Below are 21,158 nucleotides of genomic sequence, written 5' to 3'. Positions count from 1 at the left end.
GTCTGGCTATTGCCATGGAAGCTTTCTCAGCCATATCAATCATCTAGCTTCCTGAATGTTTTCTGTGATGACATTAGTACAGAATGTTAGAGATCATCATTCATAAAGAGGAGCAGAACCTTTATGGCTCCCCAACTCATAAATTCCTGGAAACTCTACCAAGGGCTGCTATTAAGATGAGAGTCCATTTGCTGGAAATAAATTAAATACTAGGCAGAACAATAAATTGCTTCTGCCCTTTTTGGTTAGACCATTTTGAGTAAGAGGGCAATTGTTTATCACCACTAGACCATGGACATGCTGGACAAGGTCAAGTGTAGAATAAGGAGAGGCCGGGGGTGATAAACAATTGTGAGAGACCAAATTAATCATAATATTTACAAGGCACATGGAAAAATTGTCCTATGGAGAAATAAAGCCAATAAGATAAACCAAGTTTTCATGTCCTTTTCAAATGATAATGTGAGGATACATGATTAAGCACAAAAATGGGAAGAATCGAGTAATATTAACATTATTAGCATGAGGCAACTCTTAGCCTTCATCAAACTGGTAGTGGATAACACTTGGGGAAGTAAATGCATATAGCTTCCAGTAAAATTAAAATTCCAAAAGGCCATCAATCAAGTGCTGAGCTCACCTGCTGTCTCTCTCTGCGAGCACAGTCTACAAACGTTTTCACAACAGTGGCACATTTGAGAGGATCCTTTGCGTTTTCCTTGTAACATTCCAAGCAAGCATCTTTCTCAGCTAAACAAGGCATAGGCTTCTGGTAGGGAAGCTTGAACTCTTTATCATGGAGTTCTTTGGCTCTTTGTGTTACTTCTTGCACCATGTTTTCCTCCTGCTTCTGCAACCTTTCCACCACTCTCTCACTCTCTTTAAGGATTGATTGGATTGCAACCACCTCTGCATTTGCAACTGTGGGTGGAGGGCCTACAGGAATGAACACAGGGGGCTGGAGTGGCCATCCAGCAGCACCTGCACCCCTTTGTGTCCCAGAAATACCGGGAGTCTGCTTCTGATGTTCCTTGTTCTGTGACTGGTCATGGCCATGTGGTATTTTATGTTTAGGTTTTTTGGTTTTCTTTTTCACCTTGTCTCCATCAGCAACAAGTCGGTTGACTAAGTCGGAGCTTATCTGAATTGTGAAAGAGTCTCCCATATATAGCGTTACTCAAGTGCAACTCCCAACCTGCCAAAACATAAATTTATGTAATCTTGAGTCATAATTAGGAAAATAAAAAAGCAAGACTTACAGAATCACCATTGTACTCAAATAATTTCATAACTGTCAGAGGTACATGAAAAAAAGTTCAGGATGAGAAGCAAATAGGAAGCTGATGGTGGTCAAATTACTAAATCCATGCTTCCATGTTCAATACAAGACGGTGATTAGACGATTAGCAACTCAACTCAACTCAGCCTTATCACAACTAAGTGGGGTTAGCTAGATGAATCCTTTTTCTCCATTCAGCTCTTTTCAAAGTCATACTTGTTACTAATCCTAATGTCATGGTCAGGCCCAACCACCCCAAAAGATGCGTCTGTTAAGAGGATGAACCATCCTACTTTATAAGCCCAAGACTTTTCCCCAAGGTGGGTGATCTAGGATTTGGGGAGGGGAGTGCGAGACCATGACACAAAGCTATGCAAGTCTTTCCTCATCCTGGCTCTTTTACCTCCTTCAATCTTGAATCAAATCACCCCTCCAGACTGGAGCATTCAAAGGCATCCGTTGCACATGTCTATGGCACCTCAAACAACTTTCTCGCAACTTATCATGTATCGAAGCTATTCCTAAAGTAGCTCTAATTTGTTCATTCCTTGTTTAATCTTTTCCAGTTTTACCACTCAACCATCTCAACATCCTCATTTCAGCTACACTAAGTTGGGATAAACAAAACACAAGAGTATAAATTAATCAATCGCTACAAGGAGCACCTGAATATCTTTACCGCGTACTTCAGGAAAAGAAAAATAAAAGGGAGGGTATTATCAACAATTCGACAAATAGGGGGCGGGTTTTATTCTATCTCCGTGGTCTGGCACTCAAGACCACAATGTCAATTACCTGGTCAGCTGACCATACAACTTTCATATATATAGAAAGCTGGTTAAACAAGTAAGGTGGGACTTTGATGGACCACAAAGGACAAGAAAGGTGAGCCTATTTTCCCTAGGATAAAGTGGTTGAGTTTAAAAGGAGAAATCTTGAAATCATTTACTGATAAGCTGGTCCAACAAACAAGGTGGGACTTTGATGGAGACACTACTACGATGTGGAATGATATAGATGCTTGCATTAAGAAGGCTGCTAAAGATGTCCTAGGCAAATCAAAAGGAAAACACCATTTCTCTAGGGAGGCTTGATGGTGGGGTGACGAGGTTCACGCAACCATTAAGGCTAAGAAAGCCAGTTTTAAGACTTGACAAAGGAGTAAGGATGTAGATGGTCTAAAAAAGAATAAATTTGCCAAAGATGAAGTCAAGAAGATTGTGGAAAAAGCAAGGGTGAAAAAAAAATATGAAGATCTTTATAACCATCGTAGTCGGGAAAAGCTATCTATAAGACAGCTAAGCTGAGGGAAAGGAAGAGTAGAGATTTCGACCATGTTTAGATGTATTAAAACTTGCTATTGTAACGTACTAACAAGGGATGAAGACATTAAGGAGAGATGGAAAGATTATTTCTACAACCTACTAAATGAAGACATTTTGAGTAATAGTTTCCCGCAAGACTGCATCATCATGACACATTTCGTAGATACATATAAAAAATTAGGGTGCCTAAAGTAAAAGAAGCTCAAAGGAGGAAGAAAGTAGGCAAGGCACTAGGTCCACATGGTATCCCAACACTAGTGTGGACAAGCTTAGGCATCTATGGTTTATCTTCGCAAACCAAATTGTTTAATAAGATCATGAGCACAAGAAAAATGTCAGATGACAGGATTGTAGTTCCGATTTATAAAAATAAAAGTGATATTCAAAGCTGCAATAACTATATAGGCATAAAACTAATAAGATACCATGAAATTATGGGAGAGAGTTATTGAAACTCATTTGAGACAAGAAACTACTATTTAGGAGAAACAATTTGGTTTTATGCCAGGAAGATCTACGACATAAGCTATTTACCTACTTAGGAGACTCGTGGAAAGATTTAGAGATAGGAAGAAGGATCTCCAAATGGTCTTTATTGACCTAGACAAAGCTTATGACAGAGTCTCAAGAGATTTAATCTGGCAAGTTCTAGAGGAGAAGTGTGTCATGTAATATGTGGACATAATTAAAGATATGTATAATGGTGTGGTGACTAGTGTAAGAACTGTTGGAGGGGGGGTCAAGGTAGTGAATTCCCAATTACAATTGGTTACATTAAGGATCACCTTCAAGCCCTCATTTGTTTGCAAATCTTGGATGATTTAATCAGAGACATTCCAGACTAGGTTCCTTGGTGTTATGCTTTTTGTTGATGATACTATTTTGGTGGATGAGACAAAAGCATGGATTAACATCAAGTAGGAATTATGGAGATAAACCTAGGAATCAAAAGGTTTTAAGATATGTAGAATGAAAACAGAGTATATACGATGTGTACCTTAGTTACACTAGGATGAACAACAAGGCAGTGGAAATTGGTGGGAGGGAGATTTCGCAAAGTGATTATTTTATGTATTCAATCATAAATAAAGAAGGTGATATAGAGGGTGATGTTTCACAGAGAAATAAATTAAGACGGATGACCTGGAGAGGTGTGTTCGGTGTGTTGTGTGATCAACGTATTCCTTCAAAACTTAAAAGGAAAATTGTATAGGAGTGTCATTCGACCGGCTATGATGTATGGTGCGGAATGTTTAGCTGCTAAGAACCAACATATAGATAAAACTCAGGCAGTGTTTGGTATGCATTCTTAGAATGCATTCTAAAATGACAGAATTGTTGTTTAGTACACATTCACGTTCTAAATTCCTAGAATGGAATGAAGAATTGACCTCGTTCTGGAATGGGAAAAAAACCCATTCCACATTCTCGTTATTTTTTCCTTCTAGTTTCGGCTACCAACTTCGACGTTCAAACACTCTTTGCAGCTCAAAAAAAAATTATGCCTTTCCTCCGCCTTCTTGGTCTGCCTTAGGAGCCGTGCGAGATGAAAGTCTCATGCACGGTTTTGAATGAGAGAAAAAGTGAGGAATCCTCTTTTCGACTCTGACTCTCCCACTCCAGTCGTTGCTTTTCTTTCTGTACTTCGAAAGTAGCTGCTTCAGCTTCAGCCACTCGAATTTTCGATATTCCTTTTATTTCTCATCAAACGAATGGCATCTTCTTCTGGAAATCCTAGCTATTCTTAGCATGATATTGAGGAATCTCATTGCTATTACTCAAACAAGCATGAAACGTATGCTTGCATATTCATCCACCAGTGGAGAAGCTGAGCCAAGAAAGGGAGACAGAGTGCTTTGTACTGCGAAGTAAACTGCAGATCCAATTGAGGAGACACAAGAATAAAGAGCAAAACGAGATCAGCCAAGAAACTCGCACAGATCTAAAGCAAATCTTCAGCCACAGACACAGAGAACGGGAATGAAATAGAATGCTCTTATTTTCTTCCTACGAATGATGCGTACCGTCTCTGTCTTCGTAAACCTTCTTTTTCTTTTGTATTAATTTTCTGATGTAGACTTTTGAAGTAGAAATGTAAAAGACTGTAGAGTCTGGAGAATACAGATGCTTCTTGAGTTCCTTTTTCGGAAGGCTTTTGGTTTGGGCACCTCTACGCTCCAACTCCAAGTCTTTTTTCTTTTTTTCGGTGAATGCTACACCAAGCTTCCAAAGCCAAAATCAGACACAAGTCTTCCTCAGATCCTCGAAGGATTCCTTTCAAAATTCACATGCGGTAGCTCTAACAGCTCTTTTTAACTTCTATTAGAGTTTCAGATCCTCTGATCCTTTCTTTTCTTTACGCATTTGAGCCTTAGAATACTTGAATTAGGTGAGGACTCACGAATACTATCTTCTTATTGAGTTGCAATGGAAAATTTCCTTCTTTTTTTGTTCCAGTGCAATGGGCTCTATTTCTATTACTCTCTGTTTCATTCTTGACTGAGGTGATTTTAATTTTCAATTTTTTGGTAGCCCATGAAGTGTTTGATGAAATGTCTGGCTATTTTGAAAAAAAAAATGCATTTTAACCAAACATTGTACGCATTCTCAGTTGAAAATGTATTCTATGATTAGAGAATGAGAATGCATATTTTCAGAATGGGAATGCATACCAAACATAGCCTCAGACTAGCTGAGATGACAATGTTGAGATGGAAGTAATGTAGCTCTAAATAGGAGAAGGATCCTACTAGAGGCCAAGCAACAGGATCAAAAGGGGCTGCCGGTTTGAATGGGTAGAATTGATGTAAATTAGGACAATTATAGGGTTATGGTGAGTAATGAGATAACTCTTATATGGTAACGATAGGCAGGTTTTAGGGAACCTAATGAGCTAGGTTAGGTTAGGTTTAGATGAGGATTTGAATTTTCAGACATTAGGGTTTCGGGTTTTGGGGAAGATGGAAGAGATGAGTTTTAGGGTTTAAGATGAGAATTCTGTCAAGGGGCTTGGATCGAGTGTTAGGGCCAATGAGATGATGGTTCGGCTGTGATATGATGGAGTTTTGATGGCTAGATGTTGCTGGATGGAATTTCTAGGGTTTTGGGGTTTTGTGGGAGATGACAGATTTTAGAGTTATAAGGGATGGAAGGGACTCAAAGCTGGATCGAGTGGAGGGGATGGTTCAGTGGATCTATGGTTAAAATTTGAATGCAAACTAATGAGGGAATTGGGCTGAACAGAGAATTTAGGGTTTAATGGAGATCAATTGGGGGTAAGGCTGCGTACATTTGACCTTCCCCAGACCCTGCTAAATACGGGAGCCTTGTGCACTGGGTACGACCTCTTTTTTTTTTTTTGGAGATCGATTGGGGGTGATTAGGGTAGGCTGTAGAGGATTAGGAGAGAAGGATAATTGCATAAAAATTAAACCAACTTACTGGTTTGAGCACTGGAGAAGGATAGAAGGAGTCGTTGGCTATCCACCTACCCTTTCCACCTTGATAGAACCACAAGGATGAACACTCACAAGGAGCAGCAGCAGCAACTAGGCAGCAAACGACTTTTTTTAACTTCATAAACTGTGGGGGAGCCTCCCACGATTTCAATTCTTATAATAATAGACCAAAGGCCAAATCCTATTACAAACTAAACTCTTCTTTCATAAATCATGGAAGGGAATGAATAAAAAATCAAAAGCTAATAATTTAAAAAGCAATAAAATGACCTAATTGTCCCTAACAACTTAAAATAAAAGACTTAAATAAAATCACTTAACTTGAACTAGTGGTTCAACCGGTTCATTTCAATAAAACACTAAATCATGAAAAATAAACTAAGTATAGAACCTACTAAATGTAAACCTAAACTATGGCTCCAATCTAAGCCCTAAATTCAGGGTTGTTTCTTCTTCTTCTTCTTCTTCCTTCGGGTGTGGCCACTTGGTGCTGCATCAGGAACTGTGGCAAAAACTAAGAAGTATAAAGTAAGAAACGATCAAATTAGAGCTGATTTGGGAATAGCTCCAATATATGATAAACTACAAAAAAGTCACTTGATGTCGCATAGCCATGTTCAACGGAGGTCTTTATTAGATGCTCCAATATGTAGGACTGATTTGATTCAATATTGAAGGAGCTAAAAGAGTCAGGGCAGACCTAAAATCACTCTGGGGGAAGTGGGAAAGACATGCATAGCTTGGGCCTTGTATCAAATATGCCCTTAAATAAAGCTGATCAAAGGGTAAGGATCCATTTAGCTGACCCCATTTAGTTGGGATAAGGCTAAATTGTTGTTGTATAACCCATCTGTAGCTTTTAGGCTGCAGTGTGACTTTGTGCAGGAAAACTTTTGAGGCAGAGAAGGAATTGGGCTTCAAAATTCTTTTTCCACCATTCGGATAGTGTAGAATTTTATCAATCTTAACTTTGATAGTTTGCTAATCGGGGAATCTAAGGTCCGTTTAGCACATAGTTTAAGTCCAATCATGTGGATCAAATCTCATTGCACAGAGAGAACATTGGTCCTTTGTTTGCCCAACTAGGTGTATTCTGAGTATTTGATGTCCGAGAGATTATTCATTATCACTTATAATAACAAGGATAATGGGAAACCCAATTGTACAGAATGTCTGCACCTTAAACATCTCATCCAGTTGAAGCAAAGATCTGATGTTGCAACAATTGAATTAACGAAGCAACATGTGCTTATGCCTATGGTGAACATTAGTTGCGGCCAAGTTCACTTGCGGTGGTCAACATTATCATTTCACACTCCAAGAAAAATAGTTTAAACTACATTAATATCACAATAATAAAAATATAGATAAAGGTACAAGAATGTGCTGTGCCTAGTGGAATTGGCAACATAAATGCCATGTAGTGGCTTAGACAGCCACAAACCTTGGTCATCCCCTCCACTATTTATGTATAAAGTTCAGGCCAAAATATATTGTTCCATTTGGTGAAACAGAACTTCGAACAGTTACTGAAAAGTTGGTATTTTTCAAGAACTGTGGGATTACTTAAAGAAAATATGATGGCCAACCAAATTTGACATCTGGCCAATCCAGTGAAATCCTTCTACTAACAGTTCAGATGGATCACATCAGCACTCCAAATAGCTTGATACAACAACGACAACAATAGGAAATAATGCTTTTATTTCCACATGCTGTGGACATGGAATAATGCTGCTTAATTCCATGGGATTCAACAGCAAAATAAAGAAAACAAAATTTCCAATTTTGCAGAACTGAATTCAATGCCATCAACTCAGAAAAAGTGACAGAACTGAACCAAATTTAATCAATTTGATTAAATGATTGATGGGCTGTAAGTGTTATATTAGTTGGGCCAGATCAAACCACCAGAAGAAGTCAAAATTTGGAGATGTTATAAGGTGGAGAACCTACACTAGAACCAAGACTAAAGAACTGTACTGGGAGTTGATGTCCACCAACTCTCTCTTCAACCCTCTTTCCCACAAGACAGGTGAGAGTTGCGAGACAAAGAAATGGGCCAATGCTTTCCCAAAAGCAAAAATTTCCCCTCCCAATATTTTTCCTCTTATGTAACCAAGAGGACTCTATGCATATTTTTCCTCTGTTTTCCCTTTCCCTTGGCGTTTGAGAAACTAACCAATGCAGCAGTAATGAAAGATGCAGTGGAAAAGAAAACAGAACAGCTTCAACCAAGGGTCCTAATAGACCACCTTATGTAAGAAAGCCCAAGCAGTTGAAAGCAAATCAACAGGAAAAAAGTAGACCCCAAGGAGAACTGATATAGAACATGAGAAGAACTAGTTCAATTAAAGGGAGTGTGACAAATGGAAGAAAAGCAGGAAAAGAAACACGTATGTGCTGATCTATCATTTTGGCCTCAATTGAGAAAAAATTAAATTGGGTACAACTTCTATCAGTTTAAAAAGAACCAATATCCAGATGTCCACACATCTGTGAAGTATATAAATCAGAATAACAAGGAAACAATATCCGACAAAGTTGTCAAGGCAACCAAGGTAATACTAATAATATTAATGACCTAATATGAGAAAACTTAGATATAATAAAGCATAGGCAATGCCTAGACGTCCAAGGCAAGTTGCCTTTCTTGCATCAAACAAGAAGTGTTGTCACCTTGGACCCAAGAAGGCACCTGAACGCCATAGTTGTTAAAGCTTCACCTAGCCGTCCGGGCGGATTTGGGGTTGGCTGGGCAGTCCTCACCTTACGGGTTACGCAAAAGGCACCCCACCTTGGTGCTCTGGGCATCACCTAGCCGATGCCTAGGACACCTTGGCTTGTTTGGGAGGCTAAGTGCTTGCCTTTATGTCATGGTTTTTTTTAAATGTATTTTTTTATTCCGCTTCTAGTGTCTAATCTGCATATGTACAAGACACCATGTAGTGGCACTATATAAGATCAAATGATGTAAAAAGGATTTATTTTATAACAATTCACCTTCTCTCATAAGTCACAACTCGCATCAACACTCTGCAACTCGGCAACTGAACCCTTGAAAGAGTGTAATGTCTTCAACAGGTCAACCTTCCCTTCCCCGTGATCGTGAGGTGAGACAATATCAGCTGAGTCCTCTATTCTGCAAGAGCATCTTCAGCTTCAACACATGTAAGTCCGCGTTTGCATTTTTTCCACTTATTGCTGTGATTATCGATTTGTTTTTAAATTTTTTTTTCCTTCTCCTCCATCACGCACTGTTTTCCTTTTCCCCCCTCCATTTCTCCGGATTAATCGATTATTGATTTGTTTTTTTCCTTCTTCTTTCTTCTCCTCCTCCTCTTCCTCCTGTACTTTTTTTCTTTCTTTCTTCTTCTTCCTGTGACGTACTGTTTTTTTTTTCTCCATTCCTCCGTAACAAAGTAGTGAGTAATTGATTTGTTTTTTCCTCCTCTCTTTCTTCTTCTTTAATGGTTAACTAAGCAAAGCCTAAATGGTGTCTCTCACTGTTTCTGATATCCCTCCATGGTTTGAGGTCTCGCCGAGATCTCACGGGATCTTGGTTTTTATCTAGTTTTTTTGTGTTACCGAGTCCAAACTATAGGAGAGTTGGGGAATCAACAAAGGTTTTGGTCGAAATTTCAGCATCTCGCTGAGATTTCAGTCCCAAATCTCGTATCGGACAAATCTGTTACCATCCACTTGAAATAAAAGCCTCAATTCAACGAGACTTAGTTGAAATCCAAACAGTGTCGGTGGGTCTCAACTGTGAATGCACAACTCCCCCCCCCCCTCCCAAATGCTGATTTTTTGACCAAATCTTACACAACCAAGCTTGATTCGGGTTGGTTGTTTTGAAGGCCAATGCTTTTTCTGTTTGTGATGATTACAAGCAGGTGGAGTTACAACACTTCTCTAAAGTGGCAGGATGCTCGCCAAGTGGAGATTTGTTGAGTTTTGGCTCGCATTTATTGTATTGGGACTCACATGAGTAGCTTGAAGGTCAAGCCGGGTTGAGTGGAGTGCAAGGAAAGAATGCTTGCACACCAAGCCTTCTATCTCTATATATTTTAAGGGGGGCCCAAACTGGGTAGAGAGACAAGCAAGGGACATGCAAGATGTGAGGTGTGAGAAAGTGGATTGTTCTTGGGTTTATTGAGAGAGGGTGTACAGAGGATTTGGGTTTGGGTTTTTGGGATTAAAATTAAGCCATTCTTGTACTGTATTTTTCTCTTAGTGAAGAACGAGAGATCTCTCCGTGGATGTAGGCAGGTTTTGCCGAACCATGTAAATTCTTCTGTGTTGTTTTCTTTGTATTATCTTTTCTTCCTCGTGGTTGCATTTCTGTTCGTCGTGTGTCAAAACCTAACACAAACCCCATTGTCACAAACCCCACCCCAACCCACCATCGTTATATAGGGGTGTCAATGGGTCAGGTTGGGCCGAGCCTGCCCTAAACCCTAACCAACCCTAGGGGCCTTAACCTAACCCCAAGCCCAACCCAACCCTATCAGGGCCTAAGATGCCCTCAACCCAATCCGACCCTGCCGGGGTTTTCCCTATCCCAACCCGGCCCTGATTGACCCTGGTTGGGTTGGGCAGGGTCGGGTTGGCCCTGATTGACCCTGCCTTGGCCCTGATTTTTGTTTGTACGTATTTCATTGTCATCCTACGGCTTTAACAATAAATAAGACATATTTACATGAAAAGAAGGGGTATTGTAGGGAAAGAGGGGAACCAATCTCCTATGTTATTCAACTTCCCATAAAAATAAAGATTACAAGATTACCCTGACTAAACAAATAAATCCCTAAATATCCTACTGAACCAACATCTGTCACCTGATCATACCAACACACATCACAAACCGAATTCAACCTATTCAATTCATAGAAAGTTTCTAACAGAGCTCTCGGATTTGGAGAAATTAAACAGAGCTCTTGGAATTGGAAAGAAGAAGAAACAAAATACAAATAGGCTTACAAAAGGTAGACGGGATAACTTGGGTTTAGTCATTACGTACTAAAGAAATCAACACAAAAATAAAATTCTGCCTAGCACAAACAATCTTCAAAAGGACAGCAATTCAACTCCAGATGAATCTCCAAGCCTGGAGATATGAAGAATAGTAGTAGGGAATACAAACCCCACAGAATAACACTGATATATATCGATTTCAGACAGACCACAGCACACTACTTCAAATCTTAAGTGAAAATTCCAGAAATTGGAAGATTTTCAATAGCACACAATCTGGAGGTCAAACAGACCCCAAACCAGAATCAAGTCTTCTATTTAAGAGGGTTAACAATCCCCCAAAACCTTAATCTGATCTGCTTGTCAGATCAGAACCCATAGCAAAAATAGATGATGACAAAACCTGAAAAACAGAGTATTGCCATATGTGTGGAGAAATCTAATTGCTGATAATCCAGACCTCTGATAAACTCAAAGCATAGTCAAGTTCCCATTGCCAATAATATGAATGAATCCCCAAAAGAGTATGGGTTGAAGGCTGGCTTGATGCAATGCATAGATGACAAACCTTGCTGCCACAATGAGCAACCACAGAAACAGGGGTTGATGCCCTACTATGGATCGAAATCAATTTTGAATGAGAGAATCCTTCATGAAAATCCAGCAGCTGATAGTAGACATTACACCCGAAGAGTGACCTAGTCTTTCATTGATATAAAACTATGTTTACATAACAAATAGATGCAGCAAAAGGTGGCTGTGCACCTGAAAACTCCTTCAAAATTGAAAAGAAAATTATATATATTTAAAAAAAACAGAGACAATGCTAGTCTTACAGAAGGGAGACGGATTTGGGAGTGCTATCGCAGAGGGTTCTGTTACAACTTACCTTCAAGAATCGCCTTCAAAGCTGCAGATGTTCAACGAGTTCAGACTTCAGACTTCAAAACTCCTTCAGGTTCAACGATTCTTTCCTATTGTTTTTCAATGTGGGGATAATTTGCAGAAATCGCAGAGTGGGAAGGCGGAAGGCCGAAGGGAAAGACAAGGGGTTTAGGCTGTTTAGGGTTCGATTCTCATTTTCATTTGGATTTGGAGAAGATTTGCAGCAAACGGCGCATGAAGGGAAAGAGATGGGGTTTGGGCCTTTAGGGTTCTCTTGTTCGAGAAGGGAACGAGAATCGTGAAAGGGTGAGTGAAATGTGAATCGATTTAGGGTTTTGAGTGTTTCTTTTTTATTTTCCATTTTTGAGCGTTAGGATAAACTGATAAACTAGATGCTATCGCAGATTCTGGTTCCAAAATAAATAACGCAGACCCCAAAAGTAGATGAAAACCAGAGAGAAAGCAAACTAAAATTAAAGGATTCAGGATTAGAACAACGCAAAGCTAAGGAGACTGAAGCACAGAATATAACTAAAAAGAGAATAACGAACTAGATCTCAAATCCCCATTGATAGTTACGACAGAGCGACCATATAACGCCTTCGTTTTTGTAAATATAGTGAAAAAGAACAAAACATGCGCCCCCCCCAACCAAAAAAAAACCAAAAGGTGGGAAGGAATCCCTAACATTTGCCGTGAGGTTGCAAGAACTTACAGTGAGACGAGGGGGTTTCTGCTCTCTATGCGACGAAAAATGGCGCCAAAAGCGTTCGACTGGTTCGTACTTCGGGCCTCTTTATCACTCTCATCTGAACTGTGAAGGAATTAGGGCTCCCTGCTACCCTGCCTCCTCGTCTACGAAGTAAATAACTTGAAACTTCTGACTAATTTGGAAACCATAAAATGGGGATCCTTAACCGGTCCGGCCAAGGTTTTAAAACCAATCGGGAACGGAATCGGTTCTGTCAGTCCGATCCGATCCCATTCCGAATCAGCTGGAATTGGCCAATTTCAGTTCGTTCACCCACGGTGGGTGAAGAAAGAATTCCTTCCCCATGGATATCTGAATTGCCTGATTGAAATACATGGGAGTTAATGTTGAACCCAAAATCCAATTATAGGGTCACATTACTATAAAGAACTTCCTTCTCTACCGGGGAAAGGAAAATTTTTGCTAAAAATTAATTGAAAATCTAAAATTCTAGCATTCTTTTGGCATGTTCTACACTCCACCAATCTAGAATCTAGGGGTGTGAAAAAAGCCTAGCCAACCTGAACCTACCCTGAGCCGGATCGAGCTTGGGTTGAAGAACTGGGCCCAAACCGACCCTATGTACACCATGTGAATCTCAATCTATGTGTATCAAAATGAAAATTTCAACATATTCATGATTATTCATCAAAAAAATTATTTTTTTTTTGGGTGGGGTTGAACTATGAAGTTTTTTCATGAAATATGAACTATTTTTCATTTTGATGTTTGTGTTTACATGTTATTGGTATACTATAAGTCCAAACCGGTCCAGCTCGACCCAATCAAGGTCAATCAAGAGCGGGTTATGTTGGGCCTATGCTAAGATATCCCAACCAGACCTAGGGCTGTGCTAGGCCTGGGCTGAGTTAAGAGACCTTATGGTTGGGCTGGGGTTTTGAAAAACACAGCCAATTGACACCCAAGATGCCTAGATTGAATCATTTGAGTTGCTTTTGTCTTATGGAGTCGCCTAGAATCGGATAAGGACAGTCTGGTCAATTACAATTGAGATTTTTTTTTTTTTTTTTTAATGGAAATATATAGGAGATTTTTTTAAAAAAATTATTGTACAGGGTTTCGCTATAAATTTGTAGGCTTGTAGCGAAGATTCTTTTTCTATAATGCAATATGATCGAGAGAGGTATGAGGACAATCAATTGTAACCCTATTCTCCATTGATAGTGAATCAAATCTCATCTCACCGTGACTATAAGCAATTTTGCTGAATCGCATAAATCCTTGTGTGCATTGTGTGCTTGTGTGTTTGTGATTTCCATTCTTTTCTCCATCGTTATAGGTTTCATTTTCTACAATTAGTTACTATCTTTGTTTGCCAAAATAATAAGATGTATGCATTTGACCGACCTACTAAATTACTAGCACTAACAAAAATAATTCTTACATAGAGGTCAACAATCTTGGATATAGACGGTTAATCTTTTTGGGATTGGTGAGTGGTTTATGTGATTATACTTTCATTAAAAATAAATAAAAAATATTGGATATAAACATTCAACCTTCCTTCAACTCTCAAGGAAATTTTGATATCCCCAAGGCAAAATTAGTTAAGGGCCAAAAGCGAAGTACTGAGGGGGCATGTAACGACAGAATTAGTTTTCGTTCATAATAATTTCTTTCTAGGTTAGTCTCCCTTTGTTTTCAAATAAAAATCACATAAAAGAAAATTTTAATGCTCATTAAATGATAAATTTATGGCCCTCCCCATACCCCGCAATGATGGGAACCTCGTGCACTAGATACGCTCTTTATTAAATGATAAATTTATGTATATTGTAGAAAACGTTTTGAAAAGGCCTTGTGAATGCTATCCTTAAAAAGAGGGTCTTGGGAATAATTTTTTTAAAAAAAATATGTATTATACTCCATGCGTTTGTATGGTATTCTCTTTTGGTAGTACATATTAGGGAGAGGGATGGGCATGCAACCCGTTTACCTTGATCGACATCATATCTTTTTGAGAGAGAAAAAGAGAACCGATGGGTGTCGATTCATCTATTGAAAGATTCACATCATTAAATGATGAGAAAGAAAGGAAAAACCGTAAAGAGAAGTATATTACACATGTGTGTGCTTGCCTTTTTCCCATTAGTTATTCATAAGACTGAAATTTGGAAAGGAAAGAAACGTTTATACAAACAAAATTTCAATCCAACACAAGTAAGACGCGAGCGATTACATGCAAGGCTTGTGCCACTTGGATAATGGGCATGTCCTTTAAAAAGGGGAGTGTCTAAATGACATCTTTAAGGGTATTTAGTACTTAACACTTGTTTTTAATTGTCATTTGTCTTCCTAAAAGTTTTAAGATAATCCATAAAAAATGTTCTTTAAGTTAGGGGTATAAGGCCCTTCAGAAATAATTTGAAAATGATATATTATTATTATGTCATTAAAAAAGGTGTGACTGTCATGAACATTTTTTGAATTCACATGTGAAATCAAATTATACTCTCATTGAAAAAAAAATTGTATGTCATACTAAAAGGGCAAAAAGTTAGGTATTTGATACCTTGAGGAGTATGAATAAGAAAATCCCTTTAAAATGTATAAAATACTTAAAATTAAGTACTGAAAAATAGTATATGATTATATTTATCTATAAAGGTCTATCAAGAATGAACTTTTTTCTTGGTCCCATCTTAGGGTGTTAAACGGTTTGGTTTGATTAGTTTAGAGTGTAATAAGTAGAAACCGAAATCGAATTGTTTATTAAGTAATTATAATTTGTGAAATCAAAACCATTTATTAAACAATTTCGGTATTCCAGTTTGTAAACGGTTTGGTTTCATACTTTTAAATGGTTTCAATCTCGATTTTGTTACCAGTTTGAGGTAATAGATTCATAGACTGTCCTTAGATGATTTTGGTATTGGTTTTGTGACTCTAGAACTCGAAGAACCGACATGAAGGTGGAAGGAAGAGGTAATAGATTCATAAATGGTTTGATTTGATTCACAACATATTTGGTGTAATGGTTTTTATACAGTTTGAAATATCGGTTTCACGATTCAAAATCGTACCAAACCACTTAAAAGTGTAGGGCATAGATAGGAAATTCATATATAGTATATCTGAATGTGAACTTTTTAAAGAACTTATATTGCGAATCTAATGATAAAATAAGGAATTCTCTTTAATTTACAATATGCATGTGATAATTTCTCGTAATTGGATAGGATGAGACCCTTGTGGATTAATTATTTATCAAATTTGGTGGTCTAACTCAACAACATGCATGGCCATCTTAAATTGTATTTTTCCTTGTGCAATTTTGCTACTTCTTCAACTTTAAAAATAGTTCTGATTTTTTTTTTTTTTTTTTTTTTCTTTTCTCACTATATTTATAACTCTAATTGGATTGAAATTTGACAAGTATATTGGAGGTAATGTGGGTTATTGACAATTCAATTCAACAAAGTCTTATCCAACTAAATGGGATCAGCTACACGGATCCTATTTTGCTATTTAAATCAACTCAAACCTCATCTTCTCATAAATAAATAAAATAAAACTTAACTCTACTGTTCACTCCAATTAGATTTATAAGGTGAGGGATAGACACGCCGGCATGCCGCCCGTTCCAGGTAAGCTAGCAGGCATGTGGCAGGCACATAGGAGGGAGGACTAGGGATGGTAGGAGGGTCTTTTCACTAGAAATGGGGGGTGGGGGGAAGAAATCAAGGAGGTTTATTACCACATCATTAATTCTGTCTTCAAACTTTCCGACCAGTTTACTATAAAATCAGGTTTCCATGCCACCAGTAAAATAAAATGTGGGACATTCCAAGATAATAATAACAATTCAATGCCCATTACATCAGCGGATTCTGATGACGGTATATGTGAGATTGCTCTTAATTAGAATATATTTATGCTTAAATTGCTTAATCATGGATATAAATATAAATATATAGGTATGAACACTCATGATTCTTTCAATGAATTAAAAGCAGGCATGAGCAGGTATAACTCTAATTCTAATGGATGGGGTATTTTGGGGATTGTTCTTTTGGAAGTTGGAATAGACACTAATTAAGAATGCAATTCAAGCATATATATATATATATATATATATAGAATCACGTTACTTCGTTTTGAGTTCACACTAACGATTCGGCTCCTGTCCAGCACCCTGCTTGGGCTTCATGTGTAGCATCAGACACAGTGAGGCGTGAAAAGACCACAAGAAGTATAGGGGTGAGATGGTCTTTTCAAGCCTCACTGTGTCCGATGCTGCACATGCAACCCGAGCAGGGTGCTGGACAAGAGCCGAGTCCTCACATTAATATGGAATCTAATTTCTCACACCGTTCTTTTATCTCTTATAGCATGAAAATTATGCACATAATAGACATGGACATGTATTAGTCCATGCCCATAGATACAAACTCAAAAAGGCCTGCCACACCCCCGGTATACCGTAACCTAGCAATGATTGTGTATATACATATCTATCTCTTTCTTTCGTTGTAATGACTCTTTTGCCCCTCTTAATTACTTGATGTCAACATCTTCATTAGTGTTTGGCCTGGCGCCCATTAGCTTACCGCACGTGGGCGTGTGCCGATCCCTTATCTCCTTATAATCATATACAAATCTATAAAATTAAAATGGGAAAAAGAAGCAGATGATGGACATCGAATGGCAAAGTAATCCACACGCCCTCTCACATAAAGATCCATGGGCTCACGTTGACACATTCTCTCGTAAATAAATATGTGGATGGTTTTGCACTTTAACGTGGGGAAACCTCTGCCCAATTAAAATATTGGACGATTCTCTTGAATTATTCAACTTCAACCATGGAATAATTTTGGTAAATGGCACCCTCAACCCTTTCCCAATTGGCATGAGCAAAAACAAATTGCGTATGATTAGTAAATTTGTATACAAAATGCATTGTTGCGTGTTTAGATCTAAGGTTCCGTTTGATTGCAAAGGAAGTGAAATATCTACGTTTTCGTAAAATATATTTGACTTCAAGGACATATTTGTATTTTCCTTGGAACCAAACTGAGGTAAAAATCGGGCAGGTTCAATGGTTTCCTCGTTAGCAAAAAAAAATCGAGCTTAGGATAAAATTAAAATTGGAAAATGGTTAATTTATTCAAATGATTAAGTTAACTTATTAATTAATTTTCAAAACAAATTATAATTGATTTAACAATCTACAAATAATACTATACATCTACCTCGATCTTTTGCGTAAGAAATGCTTCCATTTATGTATGTCGTGCTCAAAAATGGATTTGGTCGAACAGGCAACAAGCATAACGCTTCCCTGAAACTTTTGCTAGTTCATGCCTTCCCTTCCCATTACCTCGCTTGCTCACCAAGGAATTCCATATATGGCTTCAAAGTACTCTACTTTACATTAAAATAAAAGGGAGGTAATTAACCATGTAAACCGACTCCAGAATCCAATCCAAAGAAGATGATACCATAATTACCATTGTTAATGTGCCTAATTTATTTGTTTTAATATTTTAATTAATTAAGAACCATCAATACTAATTGACCAAGAGAAAAATCTATAACCAAACGCTAGAGAGAGAGAGAGAAAAAAAAAAAAAAAAAAAAGGACAAAGCAAGCTTCTCTATCTCAGTATCTCATGCACTGATGTAATATGTAGGCCTTCTGCACGCATTCTCTTCTTCTAAAAATCTAATTTGCTTCTTCTCCAATGTAGATTGACAGATACCCTTCATGAGTCATTATCAGGGAAAATAGTGGATTCTACCACTATAAATACTACATGGGAGGGGCGTGTGGCTTCCATAAGCCTTCATTTCCCTCTTTAATTTTCTTCTTGTTTTTGCCTAAATCCTTCATAGAATCCCATCAAACATAACACAGCCTTTCTTTTGCTTATTTTCTTCCCTATCATGGCAGCAATTGAAGCTGGCAACCAACCTTCAATGAAGGAAAACACTAATCCTGATCAGATCCCAAGCAATAACCATAACGATATTGAGGGACAAATAGGGCAAAAACCCAAAGTGGAAATCGATTACTTGCAAAGGGCACAGTGGCTTAGAGCAGCTGTTCTTGGAGCAAGTGATGGGTTGGTCTCTACTGCATCATTGATGATAGGAGTGGGAGCCGTGAGTTCAGACGTAAAATCCATGATCATTTCAGGGTTTGCAGGGATGGTTGCTGGAGCTTGTAGTATGGCCATCGGTGAGTTTGTCTCTGTATATTCTCAAAGGGATATAGAGGTATCTCAGATGAAGAGAGAGAATGAAAATAGAATAAAAAATGGAGATTTATCTGATGAGGATGAGAGGAACAAAGAGAAATTGCCCAACCCACTTCAGGCGGCCGGTGTATCGGCGCTTTCGTTTATGATCGGAGCGGCGGTGCCGCTACTATCCGCATCCTTTATACAAGTTTATGGGGTGCGGTTAGGAGTGGTGATTGCATTGTCAAGCTTGGCGTTGGTGATTTTTGGATGGGTTGGTGCAGTCTTAGGGAAGGCACCTGTGAAGAGGTCTTGTTTGAGGGTGTTGATTGGTGGTTGGTTGGCCATGGCTATTACCTATGGATTATCCATGCTGATTGGCCTTACTGGACTCTAATTAATATGCGTTTTCCTTAAATTTTTTTTTTTTTTTTTTTTTCTCTCAATGATTTATTCTCACTTAATTTTCATAGATTTGGTTGGCCATGGCTATTACCTAGCTATGGATTATCCAGTGTATATTTTGTAATTTTGATTTACCAAAGGAGATTTCAGCAACATTTGGATACACTTTCAGAAGTACAGATGACTTGGGGAGAAGTTGCAGAAGGCCAAAAAGAAGGTTTCAACATTTGTAGATCCATCTTAAAGTCAGAAGATGACTGTGGATCAACTTTATATTTTGTTTGTACATATACTCAAAAATCTTAATAGTAACATAATAATAATTAAATAAAATGATAGATTTTTAATACATTGGGGCTGTGTTGTCATGTGAATCATGCAGTGTGCATGCAAATTTGATATTAAGGAAAAATGAATGCTATGTGCGGGCGTGTATACTTGCACTTAGACACAGCTTGGCATGAAAAGACCGCCACACTTCTTTAATTAATTAAACATGCCTAAGGAACAAGATTAATGGAGGTGGCGTCTAGAAGGTCTCAACAATTATAATCAAGATACAAATATCAATGGCATTTGAAAATGTAATTTTTCTGACTTTGATTGAAATAATTTTAACTGGGTCTTTAAGGGAATTGTTATGGACCTTAACTAGGCTGCATGCTATGTGCATATCAATGGGTACGGTTCTGTTTGTTTTTGGAAATGAAGTGGGCTAGACATATATAACCTTAGGGGGTAGATGGGTAAAATGGTAAGGTAAGAGTTGGACGTCCTTATCCTTGTGGTTTAAATAGGCAAACAAGAAATGCGTATTCTTGCCCTCCCCAATTGCTTGTTGGGTGAAAATTCCTAGCTTCTACCCTCCAAAGTAAGGGTTGGTAGCGCAATTAATTACATGGGTGCCCACCAGGGTTTAAATAATAGAATCAACGAAATTTGGATCAATTTGAATCAGCATGGATCAACTATTTTATTTTGGATCGATCGGGGATCGGGATATGAATCAATCGTTATATATATCGGAAAATCTTGTTGTAATCATAGTTTGTTATAATAAGATTATAATTTTACTTTTTTAGCCTTTGTCTTATTCTGAAAAATTATTTTAATCCTTAGTAAAAAGGGCAAGTTGGAAATGACATCATTATGTCATTTTAAAAAACTCTCATTGTCCATGTGCATGTGAAATGAAAAAAATTACCTATGCATTAAATAACTTCTGAGATTAACACAAGTGGTAAAAAAATAAAATTACAATTTCTTAGTTCACCTACTTGGTGACAACAAGATACACCTTAAATATATATATTAACATGATTTGTCCTCCTTCTCTGAGTTGCCCCGATTCCCCTTTTTTTTTTTTTTTTTTTTTTTTTTTTTTAATTAAATCAAAAGATATTGACATGTGTCCATCATGCTGTTGCATGTTTGGCGAGATAAGCAAATTCAGATTGGATCGGCCGAGAAGACCCAATCCACCAAACACTATTCTAATTACCACAAAAAACCTAACACTATTCTAGATTGACCAGAATCAAGATCGGACGCAACTCATTCTGTTTTGGAACGGTTGATATGATTTCGATTCTTAAATCCTTGGTGCCTGCTACCAATTTTTTTGAACAATAAGTGAAGTTAGTTATGAACATAAAGACAAATTGGAAGACTAAAACTCCCAAAATTAATATATGGCTATCCAAGTCATCCCCCATCTAGCTATTAGAGGCGCCAAATAACTAGTGCATAGGGTTACAACTATACCTCAATTGGTGATCTATTTCAAAAAAATTTTAATTAATAATATGCATCATTCTTGTTATAGTCATTTAATTTGTTTAGTATGTGTGCATATTTGGTTATTTGCCTCCT

The 21,158-nt window shown here is 37.9% G+C and overlaps 2 protein-coding genes across 3 annotated transcripts; one reads left to right on the top strand and one right to left on the bottom strand.

The window, feature by feature from the left end:
- Positions 1-411: 411 nt before the first annotated feature.
- LOC122664745 lies at positions 412-18,691 on the bottom strand. Of its 2 annotated transcripts, none has more exons than XM_043860724.1 (2): positions 18,680-18,691; positions 412-1,195 (listed from the first exon to the last, which is right to left on the bottom strand). In XM_043860724.1, the coding sequence occupies exon 2, from the start codon at positions 1,163-1,165 to the stop codon at positions 620-622; it is 546 nt and encodes a 181-aa protein (XP_043716659.1). In that variant the 5' UTR covers positions 1,166-1,195; positions 18,680-18,691; the 3' UTR covers positions 412-619. The 2 variants fall into 2 exon arrangements, with proteins under 2 accessions (XP_043716659.1, XP_043716650.1); XM_043860715.1 differs by lacking the exon at positions 18,680-18,691 and adding an exon at positions 12,640-12,753.
- Positions 18,586-19,278, top strand: LOC122641588 (vacuolar iron transporter homolog 4-like). Its single transcript, XM_043834874.1, has one exon. It carries the CDS (start codon positions 18,586-18,588, stop codon positions 19,276-19,278), a length of 693 nt encoding a protein of 230 aa, XP_043690809.1.
- Positions 19,279-21,158: the final 1,880 nt, after the last annotated feature.

The sequence above is a fragment of the Telopea speciosissima genome, chromosome 1 (assembly GCF_018873765.1).
Source record: "Telopea speciosissima isolate NSW1024214 ecotype Mountain lineage chromosome 1, Tspe_v1, whole genome shotgun sequence".
NCBI classification, from domain to species: domain Eukaryota; kingdom Viridiplantae; phylum Streptophyta; class Magnoliopsida; order Proteales; family Proteaceae; genus Telopea; species Telopea speciosissima.
Note: the sequence above shows the minus strand (reverse complement) of the source record. Positions and strands in the feature narration are given on the sequence as shown.

Coding starts and splice junctions, on each gene's coding strand:
- LOC122664745 (XM_043860724.1), bottom strand. CDS start 1,165: ATGGGAGACTCTTTCACAATTCAGATAAGCTCCGACTTAGTCAACCGA.
- LOC122641588 (XM_043834874.1), top strand. CDS start 18,586: ATGGCAGCAATTGAAGCTGGCAACCAACCTTCAATGAAGGAAAACACT.